Genomic DNA, 24,182 nt, shown 5'->3' on the forward strand with positions numbered 1-24,182 from the left:
AACAAATACTAATCACCACAATATTGTAACTAAAACACCAGAAAAATTGACGAAACACTAGTAACAACAAAAACAACAGCACATCCATCTTATAGCATATGTAGATGACACCATGTGATTCAGAGTCACTGTAATTTGGTAATAATGATACCTCTCACTGGAGAACATTAGAAGGTTCAAAAATTTAATTAGCATAGAGTTTTAGCCTTGTAGGTATTTGATACATGTAAGCAGGACTTACAAAAAATGTTTCTGTTTATATAACTAACTACAGGGATATTTTTATAAACAGTCATTTTGGTGTCACCCCTCTGATGGCATCACCTGGTGAGGTCCGCACCCCCCAGATACCACTGCTATATAGTACTCTGCATTTTACAAAATTACAGTATCAAAATTACACTTACATTATCGTAGGTGATTTCGTATTCACAGTAAACCCTGTGGAACAACGGACGTTATTATATTATCTTCCAGTTTATACATGACAAATATCTGGCTCAGCATGCTGGATGGTTTCACAAAGGTACGCAGCTATCCAGGGATATCAGGAATCAGGTATCTTAACTCTAGCTCCCAATGCATTGACCCAGTACTCAGGAAGGTGACTGGGCATAACTGGTTTTCAATAATTCAATAAATATTTATGAATGAATGAATGACTTCTAGAACCATGTTTTTTCCATTTTGCTAGAAGCACAGAAGGTTAAAGTTAGAATAGATTCAACTCCCTCATTTTACAGGTGAAGTACCAACTATATACACATTTAAATAATCCATTTCAACTAATCCTGTCTATGAACAGAATCTGACAGGATGAAAGTACCCACAGCCAAAACGAAAGGCAGAATTGATATACTCATTGAGATAACCACCAGTAGTCTGACTATAACCTGACTCACACCCACTCTCCCAAATGCCAAGGAAGTCTCCAGGAGTTTCGTGTCCTGCTTCTGAATTTACAGAAGACAGATCCATTTTCTCTCTCCATCTCTCTCTTCCTCTCTTAGCAACCCTAAGCCCTTATGACTCATGGGAAGAAATATCCAACACCCATTAACTCTGGCACTCTTTCTTAGTCTTTTTTTAAAAACGACTCCAGTTTACAGACGACAAAATCCCTCCATTTTAAGTGTACAATTAAATGACTTAGAAAATTATCAGAGTTGTGCAGTCAAAATCAGGCTTAGTTTTATTTACTTATTTTTCCTAATGAAACCAGGGTTTAGTTTTAAATCAGAGATTCTGGAGTTTAAGAAAATTTCCATAATAACCTTTAGTGGTCTCAGAAATATGTAACAATAATGGGCCATTGATAATGAAATTCAAGCATTACAGAATTTTGTTTTTCCAAAATCCCATACTCTCTCTCACCCAGAACATTTTGCTGCTATATTAAGTCCAAGGAACTGGTATCACAAGATCTATAGGATCTCATCAAGTCAAGCTCATCTGATAGTTTAAATACAGTCCTCACTCTGGCCTCCAGGGTTTAAGCGCGGGGCCACTTTCTCTAGAAATCTCGGCGGTGGGAGGGACGCCCTCCGGGAGATCTTCCGGAAGGGGGCGTGGCCAGACTTCCGGAACTATTCGGACAGAGGTGGAGTCTTCTGCCGAGGGCTGTTCGGAAGAAGGCGGAGCCTACCTCGCATCAGGACCAGTCTGGCTGCACCTGCATCCTTAGCTCAGAGCATCCCTGGAGCATCTTAAGAGACGACGGCAGCTGGCAACCAGGGACTGGACCGTCGCAGAAGGCGTCCGCCAGATACCTTCCCCCTCCCCTGACCCATCCCTCTACAGTGGCAGCCCCTGAACTGGCCGGGAGATCCCAGAGCGGCCTGACCACTGCAAAAGCATTTATAGAAACAGCCTCTGATTACGACATGGCTGAGATCACCAATATCCGACCTAGCTTTGGTAAGTAGAGTCGGGTAAACTAATCTTGGGGTGGTCGAAATCGTTGCAAAGCCAACAGGGCCCAGTGCCTGGCCAGGGAGTGAAACCCAGACTAGGGCCTGCAAGTGCCAGCCCCGCTAGAATCCGGCATGTGGTGGTAGGTAGGAGGGCCTAGCCTTGAGCGATGGGCTGCAGGGGCTGGTAAGGCCAGAGACACAGCGGGAGGGAGGGGGTAAATCCAGGATGTTAAAACCTTGTATGGTGCACTGTCAGCACTGTCGGAGGTGAGAAACAGCGAGCGTGCTGAAGATGTGAACCCCTCCTTCTGGGGGAGGAGATGTGGGGTAGGCCGAGCCCTCCCCCTTGGGGCACGCAGGGCGGTGCCCCTTCCTCCCCCTCCTTCTTTAGGGATGCGGAGGAGGGAGGTGGCAAGGGGGATGGGGCATCAAGATGGCAGCTTGGAGACCGTGGGATGTGTGGCTGGCAGCCAGGGGAGGCGACGGTCTTTGGGGAAAGCGGGGGGCGCGGGGGAGGGGAGCAGAAGGAAGCCACTCCTTAAGCCGGTCAGCTGGATGCTGGGGCTGGAAGGAAATGTGAGCCCTGCAAGCTCCATTCTGCTTCGTAATGGTGGGGTCCGTCCGATGCTACCAAATGGCGCTGGGCGCTGCTGGGCTGGGGGGGAGGATGACGTGATGTCTATTTCTGAGACTCCTGGCAGCGCCTCGGCTCTCCTTCCAGGGCCTTTGTTCCCTGTTTCCCTGGGGCTGGCTTTTCAAAAAGGGGGACTCACCCGCGCTGGTGCTGGCGGGGGCCCCGATCCAGGCCTGAGGGGGAGGGGCGAGAGAGGCCTAGCCGGAGGAGGCCGCTTTGTGTACTAGAGAAAGCATTACGTCATCTCAGAACGGCTGGTCCCCAACCCAGCCCTGTGGGCTCCAGGATCAGTTACACTCCCTGGAGCAGAGTGGAGTAGAAAATAGGGAAGGAGGTGAGAAAGAAAAGCTTGAACGGCAAGTTTTTTCCTCTTTGGGGCAATCCTCCAAAATGTTATAGAAAAGCAATCAACTTTCTGTGCTATACTTTACTGGTCAAAAAATAAAATTAAATTGCCCCGTTTCTTCTCCCAATTCTACCCCAGTTAAGATGTGGGAAGCCAATGAGAATTGTTGCCCATCCGGGTTCGTTAATATTCTTTAAGGGATTCTATCCCTCAGACAATCCAGAAAGCTCGAGCATCCAGACCCAAATATATAGGTGGGGGCACAATCCAGCTAGGAAATGGCTTTTCTCACTCACCAGTCAGAGGTACATGGAAGTGAGCAGAACAGTGTGTGTAACCCCTCAATATCAGCAAGAAGATATCAGGTAGGGGTAAGTGTCCAGACAACAGATCTTGATGCTCATTAGCTACTTGTTCCCACTCCAAGGCTAAATCCTTATTGTATTTCAGCCTTCCACATCACCTTCCGTGTCTCTACTCTTTGAGTTCTAAATTTCCAAAATGGAAGTCCCTTTTGGGATCATATGAGTACCCCACGCTTTTCCTCCTGCTCTTTATCTTGTTATATCTTCTTTCAACAAATTCCTTTCTCTAATTGCAGTTCCAGGTCCCTTAGAAAAGTAAGTGGAGTGGAGCATAATATAATAATTTATTTTAGTGGAAAAGGGAAAAGAAATTTTATCAGCCTTTTACATGCTACATTTTATTTAATCCTTACAAATACACTCTTGTGTAATGTATATTATAACATATAATGATATATATATATTTGCCAGATGAGGAAACTAAGGCTCAGGGAGATAAACCAACTTGCCTAAAGTCAAGCAATCTAGTGAGGATTTGAAACAATGTCTGGTTGATGCCAAAGCTTACCCTTTGTCATCACACTAGAGTACTTGACAGGGGAAGGTTAAGTTGAGGAAAGGAAGTGTGAATAAGCAGGTCCGGTCAGAGGCTGAGAGACTTCGGCATAGCCCAGCTGTATCTTGCAGGTCTCTGGACCCTTATAGATGATTTCTTGCATAGAGAACTGTCGCTCCTGACTTTTTCATGTCTCACAGAGCACTTCATTGAGGCTATCAGACACTGTAGAGCTTGAGAGATGCACCAAGCCAACACTCAATTATCTGTGACCTTGGAGGACAAAGGGAACAAGGAGCACGGGTCACTGCAATTTATAGCTATTCTAAAACACTCACTCTAGCCATTAGTTCCAATTTCCTTTTCCCACCAAGCATTTCAGTAAAGCAAGACAAGGGGCTCTGAGTTTCAACATCTCTTCTTTTACTAGTTCACTGCATTGGGTGTGGGGGAGAAAGACAGGGTTAACCAATACTAAATGAAGAAGAATGTGGGAAGAGAGGGAAAGCACCTAGATAATCCACAAATGGGTTCATTTGTCTCGCTTTTTTTCTTTCTCTGTCCTGAAAGATGAGAATCCTTCATCTTCTTTCTTATTGCTTCCACCTCCATTTTGTAACAATAAAAGTAGATGCATTATAAAGAACAGTGGTTCCCTCAAGATCACAGAGTAAAGCTACGGTAGAGCTAAAAGGATGGCCCAGATATCTCCTAACCTAGACCTTTAGATATTCCTCCCAAATCATTCTCAAAAACATATCTGTCTTGGTGGTTCCCTGCTTTCCTCTTCTTAGAGTGACAATGCTCAGTCTCATGGATCAGTTGCAAGCCAACATGCAGGAAAGTTCCTGACTGGTGAATGGAGAGCCATTTCTTCAGAGTGTGCCCATTCTAATTGACGATTGAATCTAATCAGTTGTTCAAACAAATATTTGTTGAGTTCCTATTAAATGCAAGAGACTCTGAGGGATTCAGAGATAAACAGGATGCTGTCCTTGCCCTGCCTTCAATGAGCTTACCACCAGGAGTGTCTCCATGTTGTGAAACCTCTCCCTGATGGCTCTTATTTCGTTTAATGCTCTGAAGACTAAACAGTGTTATATTCAATATGACCATGAACATGGTCATCTCGATTTAGTTTGGTAATAGTGGTTATCTGTCTTATTTTACAATATAACCCCTTCTTTTCTTGCCCAGTTCCAACTTTCATAGAACCGTGGAATGTTTGAGGTAGAAGGAATTTCAGGGATCATCTAGTCCAATCCTCATGGAAGAAATCTTTTTTAGAACAAGCCTGACTATTGGTGATCCAATCTGCTTGAAAATTTTTAGAGAATCACTGTCTCATGAACAACCTGGACCATAGTGAGACAATTCTAATAATAATTTCTCTCCTTTCATTGAGTCAGAAGCTGTCTCTCTGTAGCCTGTATGCTTTGGTGCTGGTTCTGCCCTCCAAAGTAAGATCAAATCAGATCCTCTTCCATCAAAATGCCTTACATAGTTGAAGACAGTTGTTATTATTCATAGATCCCCACCCGCAGCTCCAGTTCCTTCAATCTTTCCTCATTTGATATGGATTCACAGATCTTTTCCTATCCTTAGTCTACATTATCCATAATGTAGAGTATGGGCTCTGTTGTCAGGCAGATGAGAGTTTAAATTGCATCACTGCCATTTGCTAGTATGTGACCTTGGGCAGATTTCTGAGACCCCAGTTTCTTTAATTGCAAAGTGGTGATATTAAATATACCTATTTCTTTTCCTTTTTTTTTTTTATGGTACTTATTTCAGTGAATTCTTTGATTCATAGAGAGAAAGTTCTAGCATGATCCCTGGCAGGAACATGGTAAATGTCCTCACACACACAATTTTATCATTGTCAGTGCTAGACAGAAAACTCCACGTGTGTGTCCAGTGCAGATGAAATTATACCTACCTCTCCTGTGATCCAGAGATTGTGTTCCTCATATGAGGTGGCATTTGCCTAATTATAGTCCAAGCTTGTGACCATCTAAACTACTAAGTCATTTTTGCACAAATTGTTTTCAGGTGGGAAACCCTGGTGGCATAGTGATTAAGAGCTACAGCTGCTAACCAAAAGGTCGACAGTTCAAATTCACAAGGTGCTCCTGGAAACCCTCTGGGGCAGTTCTACTCTGTCCTGTAGGGTTGCTGAGTCGGAATCAACTCGAAGGCAGTGGGTGTGGTTGTTTTTTTGGTTGTCAAGTGATGTCTCCTATTGCCTATAGATGGGTTTTTAAGCCCAAACGACATTTTACATTTATCCCTATTACATGTAATTATATTGACCTCATCCTCTTTTTCTAATCTGTGAAGGCTGTTTTGAATTTACTAACTCAATCGTTCACTGAGCACTTACTATATGCCACATGGTCCTAGGACCTGGGGATATGGCCATGAACGAAACAGACAAAATCTCTATTCTTATGAAGCTTACCTAATGAGGGAAGACAGACAAATAAATAACTGTCAGGGGTGACTAGTACATAAAAAAAATAAAACTGGGCGATGGGGATATTATCTCACCCAGGACAGTCAAAGAATGCTTCTCTGATAAGGTGAGGTTTGAGCAGAAGCCTGCAGTAAGTGAAGGAGTGAGCCATGCAGATAACTGGTGGAAGGTGTCCCAGGCAGAAACTGGAATAGCTGGAATTATGTTTATTTTCTAAGTTCTCTCCAACCTACCTAAGTCTTCCCCTAAAAAGTAATATGGAAAACTACAGGCATTATCTTGAACTTTCAGGCCTAAGCCTAATTTGCCTTCAAAAAACTTGAGGGGGGAAAAAGCCCAAACTTAAATGATCTAAGTCAGGGGCCTAGTTTTTGTGGGAAAATATAAGACTAGAGAGAGGGAAGGGAAAAAAAAATTGTTGCTCTTAAGTTATTAATTTATTCAACAAATATATACTACCTGCCTGCTATGTGTCTTAAGTGCTTGGGATACAACAATGTATGAAACGGACAAAAAATCCTTGTCCTTGTGAAGCTTACATTCTAGTGGAGAAAAGACAATAAATAGTAAAATATATATATATACATATATATATATATCACATGGTGATAAGGCATATGGAGAAAAATAAAACAGAGCTAGAAAGTATGGGTGACAAGAATAGAGAAGGTTATACTTTTAAATAGGATAGTAAGGAAAGACCTTACTGAGAAGGTGATATTTGAACAAAGATGTGACATTTTCCACCACCCCTATTTCTTCCTATTTAAAATACTTACATTTAAAATACCTAGGAGTTGAGAACAAATTTTGAAATGTATCTTCAAAGTATGTAAACCCAGAGTTCTTTTTACCACCCACCCACTTTTACCACCCTTTAGCAGCATCCTGCCAAAACTCTATCTGAACTCAGCTCTACATTCTTCCACTTCACCATGCCTGTCAGTGAGTCAGCACTGGCCTACTGTTTGCAAATTTCACACTAGACGCTATGGAATATCCTCCTAAAACCAAAGACATAGCCCAAGCCCTTTGTGTAACAGTTGAGGTGAACAGGCTCCCGTGTAAAAAGGTGACCTTAGAATACTATCACAGAAGCTTTATAGGAAACACAAATCAATGTGAGCAAACCAAGTTCATAAATGCTGAAGGAAGGTCAAGAAAAGACTAGTGAGTCAGGTGGGGTATCTCAAGAAAGTCTTTCTGGAGAAGATGAACATTTCAGCCAGATTTGGTGGGAAGGAAGAGCCAAGAGAAGGGACAAGCTCTAAAGCTTAGATGAGCAAGTTTTGCTTTGGCGGATAGACTGTGGGTTAGCTTAGCTCTGGTAGAGGTACTTAGCAGGGGATCTCAGGTCAGGGGTTGGGGTTTACCTGCCTTGATACATCTTTGGTCTCCAACTTCAGATGTGTCACCAGTGGTGGCTGGCCTCATCGGGGCCTCTGTGCTGGTGGTGTGTGTCTCCGTGACCGTCTTTGTCTGGACATGCTGCCACCAGCAGGCTGAAAAGAAGCACAAGAACCCCCCCTACAAGTTCATTCACATGCTCAAAGGCATCAGTATATACCCAGAGACCCTCAGCAACAAGAAGAAAATCATCAAAGTGCGAAGAGACAAAGATGGCCCTGGGAGGGAAGGTGGACGTGGGAACCTGTTGGTGGACGCAGCAGAGGCGGGCTTGCTCAGCCAAGACAAGGCTCCCAGGGGCCCTAACTCTGAATCTTGTATAGACCAATTACCCATTAAAGTAGACTATGGGGAAGAACTGAGGAGCCCTGTTGCTAGCCTGACCCCTGCAGAGAGCAAAACCACTTCTCCATCATCCCCAGAGGAAGATGTCATGTTAGGATCCCTCACCTTCTCAGTGGACTATAACTTCCCCAAAAAAGCTCTGGTGGTGACAATCCAGGAGGCCCATGGACTGCCAGTGATGGATGACCAGACCCAGGGCTCTGACCCCTACATCAAAATGACCATCCTTCCTGACAAGCGGCATCGGGTGAAGACCAGAGTGCTGCGGAAGACCCTGGACCCCGTGTTTGACGAGACCTTCACCTTCTATGGCATCCCGTACAGCCAGCTGCAGGACCTGGTGCTGCATTTCCTCGTCCTCAGCTTTGACCGCTTCTCCCGGGATGACGTCATCGGGGAGGTCATGGTGCCGTTGGCTGGGGTGGACCCCAGCACAGGCAAGGTGCAGCTGACCAGGGACATCATCAAGAGGAACATCCAGGTGAGGAAGGCTGTGTTGGGAAAGGGTGACAGGTTGGGAGAGACAATATCTTGGGAGGAAGAATGGAGAGAAAAATAGGGGTGGGATGGGTGGCAAAGAGGGGCTGTAAAGATGAAGCTCTTGGCTATCAAAAGGATAAGCAGTGATCAGAGTAAGATGCAGGACCTGGCAGGTAAAGTCTCCCCAAAGGAGCCACTTCCTGAGAAGAGAGTGGCAGGTAGCTTCAGAAATTTTACTTAGTGATTGGCACCCTGATGCTGTACCATCTTGTTCGGAGCAGGCTGGCCCACTACTCCCAGACCTTCCTTCATATCAGGGATATGGGAGCTAATTTCCTCTCAAATGATCTGCCTCCAGTGAACTTATTTCTCACAGCTGAGAAACTGAAAATAGTTCAGTAATTTTTCCCTCAGCTTCCCTTTCCCAACCCAAACCTAGACGTTTAAATAGTGTCATGTATATATCTTTTAATAAATTTTACAAATGCAGTTTAATGGATTGCTCTACCCTTCTGGCATTCTACCCAGGCCTGAACCTCAGCCCCAGACCCTCCATCCATTCCTCCTCTCCTTTCGGTTTGCGTTCAAAAGAGGATGAGAGCCCTCCATCCTGTGTTTTCCCCCTCCTCCTCCTCAAGCCTGCGTTGGGTCTTGAGCTGTAATTCAGGGGTACAAGAAATATATCCCCATCCCATCCCCACTAGTTCATTCATTCTTCCACAACTGGGGAGGCAGTGCAGTGCTGTGGTTAAGCACTCGGGTTCTGGAGTTGAACTGAGTTTACTTCTAGTTCACCACTTTCCAGCTGTGTGACGTGGGTGAGTTACATGAGGCTTAAACATTGTTTTTTCATCTGTAAAATGAAGATGATATTACCTTACAGGGTTATGAGGCTCCAGTGAGATAATACAGCCGGCATATTATTGCCCTTGAGGAGCTCTCACTCTAGTTGAGATAAATAATCTTGGCAATTACCATATAGTGAACGTGGTAGGTGTTATGAAGGAAGTTGTTGAAATTTTACACTTAAGAGTTTCATTCCTTGTGCAGGAGATAACATAAGTGATTAATACCAAGGACTTTGAAGACAGACCTGAGTTTGAATCCAAATTCTACCAGCTAAGTGACCTTGGACAAGCTGTTTAACTTCTCTAAATCTCAGTTTCTTATAGGAATTAAGTCAGATAATGAGTTTACATAGTAAATTGTATAGTAAGCACTTAGTACATTGTAACTACTATGATTGTCATTACTTCTATTATTAATAAAGCTTGATCCTATGAGATATATATGGCTTATGGATATTTATATTTTGTTTTGACAAAGAGATGGAAGACAAGAGAGGCTTCCTTAAAAAAAAAAAAAACTCTTACAGGGAAAAGCAGGTAGGAGATTCAGAAAAGATATCCAAACCAAAAACCAAATCCATTGTCATCGAGTCAATTCCGACTCATAGCAACCCTATGGGACAGAGTAGAACTGCCCCATGAGGTTCCCAAGGAGCTGCTGGTGGATTCGAACTGCTGACCTTTTGGTTAGCAGCCAAGCTCTTAACCACTGCGCCACCAGGGCCCCAAGAAAGGGTATTGAGGCCACTGAAAACACCTGCCTATCTCCCAGAAAGAGCCCTGCCTATAGGTACCATACTGATCCCTTGATGCCTTTTCCACCTGCAAGCCCAACCTGGCCTCAGTGGAGAAGCAGGAGGCTCAGAACTGAACAGAAGAGGCTCCCAGGCCTACAGGGAAAAAGTGTGAAGTGAGCTTCTGGGAACAAGGTTTGCCCCCTGAAGAAGGACAGCTTGCCAGGCCTAGAGAGGGGAGACAGAGAGCTGTTCCCCTCTGGCATGTCCTCTTGCCTTCCCCGCTGCATAGTGGGCACCTGTTCCTCTGCAGCCAGCCCAGCCATGCCATTGACCAAAGGAACTGCTACTGCCACATGGCACACTCAGCTCCACCTCACAGGGTCCAGGGAAGTCCAAGAATTTTGAAAAATGTTAAAGGCACTTAGTCAGGGCATAAGCAAGGCAAGGGCTCGATGCCAGGATACAATGAGACATCCTAGAGTCCAACACAACAGAAGTTCTTCTGTCCACTGAGGTTGGATGCAGCCTATACAGACAGAAACTTCAGCGGTGACCTGTTTCATTTCCCCTCATCTCTTTTCCTCAGGGTTCTGCAAACCCCCACCTCTGTTTCCTGACTCCCCTTTTCAGCAGCTCTAGTGCCACATTCCCTGCCTTCATCTACCCTCCTCCCAGAGAATCCCTTCCAACACACCCTTCCCTAGGGCCCCAGCTAACTGGACTTTTCCAGACGGCTCCTGTACTTGCAGCCCATGCCTGGGGGTAGAGAATGGCTCTGTGCCAAGCTATAGCTGGGAGAGACTGGCAAGGACAGGGGACTGATTTGGTCTGGGAACAAACAGCCTCAAATCCAGGGCATTGGGCAGAAAGCACAGACAATGGCATTAACTAAACTGCCAGGGGCTCTTGGCAAGAGCCAAGTTTCTTTCCACTTTATTAACTCCCTTCAGGAGGGATAAGCCCGGGCTGGGTCCTGAGCAGCATATACCCTGGGTGAGGCCCCTAGCAAGAACCCGGGCAGCCCCACACCAGAATTGCCCAACCTCCTAGGCTTCCCCAGCCCTTTTCCCCCTGTGTTCCAGCCTGAGACAGACGGTCATCTCCTTACTCATTCATTCCTGTAATTCCCTAATAGAGCAGCCTCCAGATGTCTACCCCAAACCCTTCCTACTGTAGCCAAGAGTCTGCCCTTTCTGGATCTCTTCTTGGCAAACACTGGCTAAAGCTGCTGTGGACTATTCCACACCGTCTGTAAAGAACTTTTTTCTGGTCTTACAATTTGGGGCCAAATTATCTTCCTTCAAAGATTCCTAGGTGGAGACTGGTAAGAATTTTGTTACTCTAGACAACCTCATACCCCTGTTCCAACTGCATTTCCTGGCCTTTAACAGAGAATTCCTCTCTTGTCCTTCCCATTATCACAATATGGTCCTGTGGGAAAAGCTAGGGACTGTTCATCGTTTCTGACTGTCTCCATTTCAGTGCATAACTCTGGACAAGCAGTTACCCCTCTGGGCCTCAGTTTCCCTCTCGGGCGCTTTGTGAAGGCTAATGGGGTTACTTTGTAAGAGCACTCTCAGCTCTTATGAATATACGGGAAGACAAAAGAAGTATTAAAAATTAACCCTTGATTATTAGTGAAAGGAGGTCACAGTATAGACTCTAAAACAGTGGATAATGCCCCCAAAATCTCTGAGTTGGATTTTGGAACTAGATCTCCCCCCCACCCCCCCCCCACCCCCCCACCCCCCAGCAGTAGCAGCATTATTTTCTAATATTTTACTCAGATGGAAATTAAAGTGAATTTACGTTCCCATATAAATCCTCCACAAGGAGAAGGGAGGTGATGCAGAGAGGGCTGGGGGATAAAGAAGAGACAGAGGGAAAAAGTGGCCTAAAAAGTACATAGAGTTGGATAATAGAGAGTAGTTAGACTCCTCCTAATTTCTTCAGGTCATTGTTCTCCAAACCATTTCCTGTCTTTCTACTACCCAGACCTGGTGTTGATGACCTGGGACAATGGTCATGGGAATGGGAGGATTCAGAAAATCTCAGAGTCAAAAGGGACCTTAGAGGTCATCCAGCCTAGCCAAACAGATCAGAAAAGAAAGAAAAAGGAATGTCAATTCCCCAGGAGTCATCATCTAATGTTAAGGGTTTTGTTGCATTTGTTTCCCCATGGTTGTGATTTAGGGTAGAGGTGGCCCTTACGGCTTTTGGCCCCATTAAAGATTATTGAGGATCTGCTGGTCCACCCAGTGCAAGGGCTCTGTGGCTAGAAAATCTCTCTAGAAGAAGCCCTACTACAGGAAAACAGACATCCCTCGCCTAAGTATTTGTTTCATCTGAATGTATTCTTTAGGACCACTGCTCCTGTTCTTCTCTTCCACGAAGCAGAAAGGAGCCCACTCTCTGAGAGCAAAGCCTCCCAGCTCTGTCAGGCGTGGATAAAACCCTTTCTTTCCTTTGTCCTTCTGCTTGCCTGCCCCCAACAGAGTCTTTGCCTCACTAGACCAAGGGACTGGGAAACAGAGCTCGCTCCCAGCCCTCAATGGCTCTTTCAAAAGAAAGAGCTATTGAAAGTACTACTTGGAATGGGAATTGGGTGGAAAGAGAAGGGGAGGAAGAATGAGGGAATGTTAAACTCTGGCCTTTCATGAAGAATCCAGTGGTATTCAGGTGGTGGTGTGGCTGCATTTGGGCTTCACAAAGGGGTGCCTGGAGGCGGGTGGGCATTCTGCCCATTTGCCTGAGGAGTTATTTTAAGGGAAAAAATTATATAAAAGGTGACCAGAAGTCGTCTGCTTTCCCAAAGAACTAAGCAAGGGGCGTGAGGATTTAAATTAGGAAGAGTTTGCTATAATGGATGATTTAGGGAACAGAGTTTTACACAAGTAATCAGAAAACCTAAGCTGTAATCTTGTAATCAATATTATACTTATGAATAAAGCTCTTCATTTTTTAAATTAAATTTTCATTTTCACTCCCACTGATCCTTCTGTGTGTAGTTAGAATTATATTTTAAATTGTATATTTAATATTTAGATACTCCATACTCAATGATAGCCCTAGAAATAGATATCAAATCTAGTTAACATTTCATTCATGCAGATGGAGGGGAGCAGTGGCCCAGACCATCCAGAAGTTCTTTCTAGATTGGTGTGGTCCAATAGAATGTTCAGTGATGATGGAAATGTTCTATATCTGTGCTGTCCCAACATGATAGCCACAAGGCACATGTAGCTATTGAGCACAAATATGGCTAGTATGACTGAGCAATTAAATTTTTAAAATTTATCTAATTTTTGTGAATTTAAATTAAAATTTAAATAGACACATGTAGCTAGCGAGTGCTATTTCAGATAGCTCAGCTCTGAATGCCTTGGAAGGCATTTGGTTTTCTTTTTCATCAGGGATTACTTTCCTGATGCCGTTTGATGTGGCTAATAGTAAAACTGCGTTTACATTCTCCATTTGTATTCTGACTCATAGCAAAAGAAAGCAGCCCGGAACTATAGTGGTTGGCAAGGGCAACCAGCCTGAGATTTTAAACTGGCTGAGAGTGCTTTCCACATATTTAATCAAGAGGAGACAGTATGTATATTATAAAAAAAAAAAAAAAAATTTTTTTTTTTTTTTTTTTTTTTTTGTGTAAGGTCAAAATGCCAGGCTTCAATCTAGCAGAGATAAACCACGAAACTATTCTTTAAAGTCTAGTCCCTTTTGAACTTTAATTTCAAAAGCTAAAGGTTACTTTAAATTTTAGTTAGTTATATTTTATGCCCTATGAGAGACATTTCCATATGCCTCTGGTATGAAATATAGACTCATGAAATTTTTAAAGTCATGCAAAATATCACAGTTTCATTCCTTGAGATCATTTAAAGCCTATAATTAAAGTACAGATTATTAGGTAAGTCATAAAGTAATTACCTTGTTTTTTTCAGTGGTGTGCTAACTTGCTATTCTCTCCTGCTTCAGACACACCTGAGCTGGTGGTTCTCTAGCCTGAAAGCTTCTTGAGTTTGTGGCTCCTTATTGTTCATCTTTACAGCTTTAGCCTCTAGCAGAGTACCTGGCACTCAGTAGGTAACAATAAGTCGTTTTTGTGGCTAAGTGAAATATATAAGGCTGGTGATGAGTAAGGTCTGTTCAAAGTCTAGTTCTAAGTCTAAGTTCTAAGTCTAGTAAATTCTAAGAAGAATTCCTGGAGTAGGTGACATTTCTTTGGGACTTTGAAGAATACACGGAATAAGGCTTGATAATCAAAGGGTGATTTTATCCCAAGTTTAACTAACTATGTCCTGAATTACTCAAACCTACCTCCTTTTGTTTTCCTTATCCCAGGCTCACTCCCACTTTCAAAGCTAGAAACACAAGAAATAGTTTATTACCTCTTCCCTTTCCCCTACGCTTTACATCCAACTAGCCACCCAAACCTAGAAAATCCTGGTAGCTCTTCCTCAAAATATCTTACCCCCGTCATCATTCCCTTTGCTATGGCCCTAGTTCTGCTCCTCATTTCTTCCCTAGCCTGTTATAGCAGCCTCTTAGCTGAGCATTCTCGCTTTGGTCTTTCTCCACTTGAGGCCATTCTCCAGCTTTCATTGAAAAATAATAATAATGAAATAATAGTAACAATAATAATAACTGCGTCATTCCCGTGTGTATGTACAGGCCTCCTCTTGTCCACATGCTGCTGACTCTGCTGTTTTGTTAAGGCGCCCACAGCCCTTCGCCCTAGCCTCACTCACCTCCCCAGGCTCATGGCCTGTCTCTCCTGTCAGGCACCCTCACTGCAGGCACCCTCACCTCTCATCATTCTCTCCACACAGTGCATTCTTTCAGGACTCCGTTCCTTTGTGCCAGTCATTCCTGTCCCTCTGCCCGGCATGTTCTCCTCTCTGCCCAATTGCTTCATGGCATCGTACTCACCTTCCATAAACTCAGCCCCAACATGGGCTGGAAAAGCCTTTCCTGTATCTAGCCAGCTCCACCCTCCCTTGGGTACCCAGAGCTTTTTATTTCTCTGACAAGTAAGTGTTTGTTTACATCACTGTCTGTTCTGCCACATGATAAGCTCCTTGGGAGCAACAACTATGTCCTGTCAGCTCTGGGTCCCCAGCACCGGCATATAGTAAGCATCCAAATGTGATTTAAAATGTTCTTGGAGCCCTAGAGTTCTTTCAAGCTCAAAATAGAGCCTGGAATAACATATAAAGACTTCTGGGAAAGGAGAGCGATAATGGTGGCACAACATGAAATACGTAATCAAGGTCATTGAATTGTAAATGTGGAAGTTGTGTTGGTGAATGTTTTCGTATGTCTGTCTTCACCACAACTGAAAAAAAAATTAAAGATGTGAGTGTCGGGGAGGAGGCAGGCTTGGCTGCACACACGGAGGCAGGCAGAGCAGGTGTGGGGAGTCACCTCCTCGTGAAACAGAGGGACAGGCTTCAAAACATTCAGGGACTAGCCCAAGGCGATGTGGTGAGTAAGTGGCAAAGTGAAGACTCAGACCCAAGTTTCCTATCTCCCACTAAACAGTCTTCAGAACTTTTTTATCACAAGAATAAAATGAGAGAGTAGAAGCAAATGCATTTCTATAGTGTATACTGTGTGTCAGGCACATAATTGTTGTGTTTTACAAATTTTATCCTCCTAATAATCCTAGGGAAACCCTAGTGGAGTAGTGGTTAAGTGCTACAGCTGCTAACCAAAAGGTCAGCAGTTCAAATCCACCAGGCGCTCCTTGGAAACCCTATGGGGCAGTTCTACTCTGTCCCATAGGGTCGCTATGAGTCAAAATCGACTTGACAGCAATGGGTTTGGTTTGGTTTTGGGTAATAATCCTAGGAGGTAGATACTATTATTATCTCCATTTTAGAGATGAAGAAACTGAAGTACAGAGACATCAAGGAACTTGTCCAAAGTCACACAGCTGAGAAGTGGGAGCCAGGATTTGAATCCAGGCCAGTCTGGCCTCAAAGCCCCATGCTCTTAAACACTAGGCTATGCTGCCTCTACACGAAAATAGTTTTATTTAATACCAGGATTATAATTATAACACTTCTTCTTTTCTGTCCTGTTAAATATAATAGTACCATCTTTCCAGGAGGTGAATACCTTTCATCTAGCTTTCTCATCCCTGTGGTTGTTGTTCCCCAGACCCCTTCCCTTGCCTCTGCACACTTTCTCTGCCACATCTTGCTCCCCCTGCCAGGATTCTCACCTGATGTTTCTTCCTCACAGAAGTGCATTAGCAGAGGGGAGCTCCAGGTGTCTTTGTCATATCAGCCAGTGGCACAGAGAATGACAGTGGTGGTCCTCAAAGCCAGACACTTGCCGAAGATGGATATCACCGGTCTCTCAGGTAGCAGCTATTTACTCCAACCTATTTCTGACAGTCAGTCACCCCAACCCTGCTTGCCTGCAGCCCAGACACCCCCACCCCCAACCTTAGAACCCCTTGTACCTTTCCCTTTCCATCCCTTCCTCTCTCTGTCTGCATCCTCCTCCTGATGAATGATCTAATAGATTTAGCTGCGAGGTGAGCTGGGTAAGCAAGTGGGCTCTTTATAGTTGGCAGACATCTTAAATGATGTGCATGCCAGGTGCTAAGCCCTTGCCCCAGGTGAGACTTACAAAAAAGATGGCCAGCCCTGGAGAAAGCTCCTGGTCATTTATTTATTTATTTATTTAGGCCTTAGCTCTTCATGAATCTTTATTCCTCATGGATATTTTATTAAAAGCATATAAATGGTGTGTGCTTATTAAGTTCGGCTGAAGTTGCACTGAATGCATAAATTATCTGGGGAGAATTGAAAGCTAGAATATTAGGATGCTGCATTTCAAACCATGATAGGTCTTTGTTTATTCGGACCACCCTTTATTTGAATTCAAAAGTGTCCTGCCTAGAGCTCTGTGTACTCTTGATGAAATGAATTCGTAGATACTTTCTAGTTAAAAAAAAAAAAAAGAAGAAGAAGAAGATTGAAGGCATTCGTGCCCTTGAAAGTGCTTCTTGGTGTCTTGGGGTTTCTTCAAAAACCTGACTTGAGGAGGTTGTTCTGTATTATTCCTCCTTGGTCTCCTTGGTTCCTTGTCCAAGCAGACAGACTCACATATGGTCAGTGTGTATTTATTGTGCAATCACTAAAGACTGTGTAGAGACGGCCACCAAAGATATGAAAATGGTCTCTTTTCCAACATGAAACCACCATTATAGGAAAGGACTGTGTCATAGGCCTGTCTCCCTTTTTTTCATCTCTTTGGGGGCCCCAGATCCTTACGTCAAGGTGAACGTCTACTACGGCAGAAAGCGCATCGCCAAGAAGAAAACCCATGTGAAGAAGTGCACTTTGAACCCAGTCTTCAATGAGTCTTTCATCTATGACATCCCCACTGACCTCCTGCCTGACATCAGCATCGAGTTCCTTGTCATCGACTTCGACCGTACCACCAAAAATGAGGTGGTGGGGAGGCTGATCCTGGGGGCGCACAGTGTCACAGCTAACGGTGCCGAACACTGGAGAGAGGTCTGCGAGAGCCCCCGCAAGCCTGTGACCAAGTGGCACAGTCTAAGCGAGTACTAATCCCGTTTTCCTCGCCTCTAACCCAGGGGCCAGGCTGGGGAGGGACGTGGCAGGAGAAAGTTGACACAGGGAAGCAGATTCAAAACCTCATTTTAGTTGTAGAAGAAAATTTCTTACAAAACAAACCCCACCAAGAACACTCTACGTGACCACAACCGATGACCAATCCTTAGTGATGATGATTTTTCTCCTTTGCAAGGCACTAGGAAAAAAAAAATTCTTTTTTAATTTAAAGGGGGGAAAAAAAGAGGGAAAGACCCCTACAAGTCTATATATAACAATGTAACCTTATACTTGCATGTCTAATACAAACTGAAGAAATTAGCCTAACCACCAATATCAAGTTACTGATCTTAATCCAGGACAATTGTGTTTTGTGCCGAATTGTATTTGCTGATTACCTGAAATCAGCCTCCTCTCATTGGGCTTCTCTGGTGAGTCACTCTCACTCCCCACCTCTGCAGATGAAAATTTTGCTCTTGTAAAACCTCATGTTTTCATCATCCCCATCTTTTCTCCCTATTACCTCTTACATCTTTGCTCTTTGGCAAAGCTCGAGGTCTAGAAGTCTGAGGTAAACCAAGAAACAAAGATGGAATGGACAAGGCAGAGCTTGCAGAAGAAAGAGTCATTGAGAAACGAGGCATTTTCTGCTGTTAGCCCTCCTGCTATGACAGGGTAAAGGCATTCTGGGATTGATTGTCGTTCTGATCAAGTACATAGAACACATCAGACTTATTAAGTAGAACTTGGGTTTACAAAGCTAGGTGACTTCTCTAAAAGGAGCTTTGAGACTCCCAATTCAATTATACAATACTTACAATGAACACATTCAGCTGCTCCCTAATGCCATTTGCAGGTATCAGGACAAGGAGAGGAGAAATGAGGTAACTGACATCTCCCTTTGCAGCTGTCTATGGAAGTGACTACCATTTGTTGGTTGATGGATTGGAAACCATCAGAAGTCTCAAGGATTAAATTAACCTTTGTTTTTCCAGAAATACTGACCATTGAGAAGCTTTAGAGTCTTCTCAAGTTGCTTAGATACTGTCATAAGGTTAGTTTTGCTCCATAAGGAAAAGGGCCCTCAGAAATGATTCTTTCTCTTGAGTTTTTTACTAGTGGGTCTTAAAAAGAATCATGTGGCTAAACTAGTAACAAACAAAGGTAACTTGGATTCTTTCAGAACACCCTTTCCCTCAAAACAAAGTGCTTAATTTTTAGAACTCATAAGTCTCACAACATGATGGAGAGATGGAGGAAGTACAGAGTTTAACCTTCTTTCTTCCACTGGCCAAGAGAGGTTGAGAGAGATTCATCATCATACGGGGGTTAGAATTAAGTCTACTGACTCCTAGTCCAGCCATGTCACTAATGTTGAGACTTTTCAGATGGTACAGAATTCCTTGACAATAAGTAACTTTAGATAGCAGTAGATATTTTTGCCAGCCTGAAGAGGAACTCAAATAAGCAACAGCTTGAACCAGGGCCTGAAAGATTAGCCAAGGTTGAAGTGTCCACTTCCATACCAGAACATCGCTTTCTAACTTGCTTCTGAGAAGACAGTTGAAAAGCTGAGTGAATCTCCAGGCAGAGGGTAATGAACTTGCCTTTGGTGTTCCCTTAGCTCTTGTGGATTTAAAATCACTCTGCACCTCCCCCCCCACCACACCCATCCTTTTTTGTTTTTTTTTAGCTCATATTCTTGACAGCGCAGAGCTGTTCTGAGCAGATATAAAGGCCACTCTCTATTCTTGTCCCCGTCAACCCTCATCCCCCATTATCTGATTTACTAACTCAACATCAGTTGGGTCCACACCACCAGTCTATTCTTTACTTCACAGAATGTAAATACTGTATCATACGTACAAGAAAATAATTTTTTTTCTAAAAATGCATTTTGAGATAGTTTCATGTAAACCTGACAGGAGAATTCCAAAATCTCATTACGAAAAAAAAAAAAAAATTTTAATGGTTTCTCTTCATCGCCTTAATGTCTAAAGATCGGAAATTGCTGAGCAACCCACTTTTGTTTCCCTCCCAGAAACAATGCAAAGCAACAGGTGGAGATAGTCTGGTCTTTGCCCTGCTGTGTGTGCCTCTGTAGCTTCTCCTGATATAAGTCTGGAAAGACAGCCTCACCCCACTCCTCTCCTCCCCATCTCTTTGTAGCTTTATTCCTTGCATTCTTTGGGTCTACTGAGCCGTGGGTGGTGAGGTGACAGGGGAAACCAACAGTTCTGTAGCCTAGGAACTGCCTCAATGTCTTTCTCAGAAAAAGGCAAAGAGGCAGACAGGGCAGGATTCCTCCCTCCTACCTCAGGCCTGATCCATCGTGCCCTTGACTTTGCTGTCCCAAAGTTTCTTAGCTGGCTTTGGCTTTCACTTATTCCTTCCTGAGCTAACTGATAAGGGTAGAGGAGGATATGTCCTCCTAAGGGTCAGTTGAAAGACAAGAGAGTCACATCCTAGCTTTTGCACAAGGCACTCATGGTCAGGAATAGGTTAGGGAATGGTCACTTCTGATTTTCCAAGAGTCAGTCCTCTGTGAACACCTTGATTCCTTTGGGAAGACAAGAGTTTTTCTTAATAACAAAGTCCCTTTATGAGTTATTACTTCTTTCAGTTCTTTTCAGTGGAGCACAGCCAGGAGGTACATGGTTATGAATAGTGCTCTAGATATGAAAACAGAGAGAAGTGGTTTGTGGGACAGGGGCGACTTGCTCAGGAGAGGGAGTAGTGCAAGTCCCTTTTCTTGGAAGACTTTTACTATGGCCGTGACAGTGACATTGCCCTCACCATGATCCCTCTCCGATGTGGTCGTCTTTCTTTACCTTGTGTCTTCTCTTGTAAAAATGAAACTCAAAAATAAAATAAATGTGTCAAAATTTAAAAAAGAAAAGAAAAAGCTAACATGAATTGTGTGAAATTGCATAATGCTGTAACGCTAACCTACAATATGTAATGCTATCTTGTATGTTGAATTTGTTAATGCACCACACAAGTGCAAAATAAAGACTGATTCACATTAAATAGACAAGTGACGTCACCATGATTCTCTGGAAGACTTATGACTATGAATGAAGTCCATGCTCAGGCTCCAATAGGTTGTTGTAGGGCATGTTTTCCAAAGTGTGATCCCCAGACTACCTGATTCACAATCCCCTGGGTCCCCTGATAAAAAATGCAGATTCTAGGGTCCGGTCCTAGAGGTTCCTCTTTGGTGGGTGACTTGGTTTGCTGCTTTTAGCAAGCTAAGACTCCTGGTTCTAGTCTTTCTGTTTTACTTTCAAAACGTAATTTCTAAGACCATAACCACCAGAGGAAGAGATGGTTATTCCTAGTGCCAAGAATTAGCCTGCTTCTTTGGTTGGAAATATTTATGATCCCGAAATGCTTTGCGGAGATGGGTCAATTCTGTTCTCTCTTCAGTATTTACTAAGTGTCTGCCATATGCCAGGCAATGGGGATACAACGTGTCGATAAGCAAGAGTCCCGCTCTTGGGGAGCTTATATCATTATAAAAAATATATATAAACTGGTTAATAATCACACTTATATCACTACAAACTGAAAAGTGCCCTGCAAGAAAAGAAACAGAAGTCAAGGGGACATTCTGGGGTCATGTACTGGGGTGATAATGACCATTGCAAATGTTCTTTGTGATTTCTCTGCATGCCTTAAAGTTCAGAATGATTCACTTTTCATAGTTGTGTCCTATGTAACTTATACTGTGTGTACATACTAGAAGAAAAGAGAAAGGAAGCAGGAGAAACAATCCCTGATCTTTAAAAGTTTCGGTAAAGGAACTAAAAACATTTTTAAATTAAAAAACTAATACAAGCACATTATAAGAAAATTGGGAAATAGAGAAGAGGGAAAAAAAAATTCAAGATTCTAAAACCTAGCAACCATTTCTGTCTTCCAGTCTTATTTCCTATGCATTTTTTTCCTGATACGTCACCAGAATCATTGTAGAAAATACATAAAATAAAATACAAGTTCATAGGAACAGGAAAAAAAATCCACCTAACAGACAAGCATTGCTAATTTTGGCACATCTCCTTCCAATATATTTTAACTATTTTACGATTACAATCAAGGCATGTAAATAATTTTGTATATTAAGTTTTCTAGGTGGTAGTTTTAAAAAGTAAAAACACAATCACATAGCAAAATAATGGCAAGTGTATCTTTGTATATCCGTTGGGGTACTCTCGGCTACAAGTAACAGGAAATCCAATTTAAATTGGCTTAAACATTAAGAAGTACAACCCCCTGACAGGGAACACAACAGAGAACCCCTGAGGGAGCAGGAGAGCACTGGGATGCAGACCCCAGATTCTCATAAGACCAGACTTAATGGTCTGACTGAGACTAGAAGGGCCCTGGTGGTCATGGCCCCCAGAACTTCTGTTGGCCCAGGACAGGAACCATTCCCAAAGCCAACTCTTCAGACATGGATTGGACTGGACAATGGGTTGGACAGGGATGCTGGTGAGGAGTGGGCTTCTTGGATCAGGTGGACACTTGAGACTGTGTTGGCATCTCCTGCCTGGAGGGGAGTTGAGAGGGTGGAGGGGATCAGAAGCTGCCGAAATGGACACGAAAAGAGAGAGTGGTGGGAGAGAACGGGCTGTCTCATTAAGGGGAGAGTAATTGGGAGTGTGTAGCAAGGTGTATATGGGTTTTTGTGTGAGAGACTGACTTAATTTCTAAACTTGCACTTAAACCACAATAAAAATTATTAAAAAAAAAAAGGACAACCAGAATGCTCCTTAGAAGAAAGGATGGCGAGACTGCATCTTACATACTTTGGACATGTTGTCAGCAGGGATCAGTCCCTGGAAAAGGACATCACGTTTGGTAAAGTACAAGGTCAGTGGAAAAGAGAAAGACCCTTAATGAGATGGATTGACACATGGCTGCAACAATGGGCTCAAGCATAACAACCATTGTAACGATAGCGCAGGACTGTGGGCAGCGTTTCATTCTGTGGTACGTGGGATTGCTATGAGTCGGACCTGACTTGGCGGCACCTAACAACAACAAACATTAGGAATATTTATTGGTTCTCCTAACTAGTAGACCAAAGGCACGACAGGCTTCAGAGTTGACTTATTCAAAAGGTCACTGATAACTTCGAGAATCTAGGTTTTTTTCTGTGGGTCCACCCTGACATTCACTGTTAGCTCAATCCCAAGGCTCATATCTGATGTTTATAGAACCGTTTTCAGGGCTCCATGCTTCCTCATTCATCTCTAGGAGGAAAAAGGAGGTTGCTTAAGGACTTCTCCCAGAAAAGTAAGGTGGACTATTCCCCCCTACAACAAAAAGTTGCCATCAACTCTCACTCATAGTGACTCCAAGTGTGTCAGGGTAGAACTACGCTCAATAGGGTTTTCAGTAGCTGATATTTTGGAGGTAGATTTCCAGGGCTTTCTTCCAAGGTGCCTTTGGGTAGACTCCAACTGGCAACCTTTCTGTTAGCAGTCCAGTGTGATAAGCATTTGTACCACCCAGGGACAGAGTATTCCCAGAAGCCTCTAGCATTTCTCTCCAATAGTCTTGTTAGTCCACAACATGTCACATGGTCATTTCTGAGCCAATCACTGGCAAGGAGGATGGAATTACCTTTAGGCCATTTAGGACCACCCTGGAGCTGATGTGGGAAAAGGGTAGATTCTTGAAAAAAATTCTTGCTTGGAAGGAGGAATGAATGCTAGGTGGGCAACCAGCAATGAGCACTACATTGTATCTATACTACCTCTCACTCCAAACAAGGTACTTTCTCCAGTGATCTCCTTATACCAACGTGGCCCTTTTCCTCAGGGAAGAGTTGCCAACCTAGTTAAGGCCTCACATACTGATCTTATCCATCCCCTGTACCTTGCTGTTTGAAAAGAAAAACAATCTAGTGTTTGGAGACCTCTTTAATTCAAGAGCAACATCAGCTTAGTCATAGGGCATATTATTTTAAAAAGCTGAAGAAATATCTATTTTTAATCAACGTAACTTTTATAAGAGACTAAACTGAAGAGAATCCCAACTGCCTAATACCATTAGGTAAAATACCACCTGGGCACCTCAAAATTCTGCTTGACCTTCAGGAACAAACTCCTAGAGGAGGTCATAAGGCGTAACAGGCCTAGAACTAGATGTACACGCAGAAAAATCTGGATTAAAGCCTGGGAACACACTAAAAACTCTTAGTTGCTGTTAGGTGCCGTCGAGTCGGTTCCAACTCATAGCAACCCTATGCACAACAGAACGAAACACTGCCCTGTCCTGAGCCATCCTCACAATCGTTGTTATGCTTGAGCTCATTGTTCCAGCCACTGGGTCAATCCACCTCGTTAAGGGTCTTCCTCTTTTCTGCTGACCCTGTACTCTGCCAAGCCTGACGTCCTTCTCCAGAGACTGAGCCCTCCTGACAAAATGTCCAAAATATGTAAGATGCAGTCTTGCCATCCTTGCTTCTGAGGAGCATTATGGTTGTACTTCTTCTAAGATGGATTTGTTCGTTCTTTTGGCAGTCCA

General features: G+C 43.5%; 1 protein-coding gene across 1 annotated transcript; it reads left to right on the forward strand.

Annotated features, from left to right (window-relative positions):
- Positions 1-1,060: 1,060 nt before the first annotated feature.
- On the forward strand, positions 1,061-21,119 carry SYT11 (synaptotagmin 11). The gene is made up of 4 exons (XM_064282698.1): positions 1,061-1,917; positions 7,637-8,463; positions 16,300-16,423; positions 17,332-21,119. The coding sequence occupies exons 1-4, from the start codon at positions 1,884-1,886 to the stop codon at positions 17,640-17,642; spliced, it is 1,296 nt and encodes a 431-aa protein (XP_064138768.1). The 5' UTR covers positions 1,061-1,883; the 3' UTR covers positions 17,643-21,119.
- Positions 21,120-24,182: the final 3,063 nt, after the last annotated feature.

Source organism: Loxodonta africana, chromosome 3 (genome assembly GCF_030014295.1).
Source record: "Loxodonta africana isolate mLoxAfr1 chromosome 3, mLoxAfr1.hap2, whole genome shotgun sequence".
NCBI classification, from domain to species: Eukaryota; Metazoa; Chordata; class Mammalia; order Proboscidea; family Elephantidae; genus Loxodonta; species Loxodonta africana.

Excerpts from the sequence above, each read along its gene's own strand:
- SYT11 (XM_064282698.1), top strand. The coding sequence starts at position 1,884 with ATGGCTGAGATCACCAATATCCGACCTAGCTTTG. Across the intron at positions 8,464-16,299 it reads TCATCAAGAGGAACATCCAG|AAGTGCATTAGCAGAGGGGA; the intron begins GTGAGGAAGGCT and ends TCTTCCTCACAG. Across the intron at positions 16,424-17,331 it reads TATCACCGGTCTCTCAGGTA|ATCCTTACGTCAAGGTGAAC; the intron begins GCAGCTATTTAC and ends TGGGGGCCCCAG.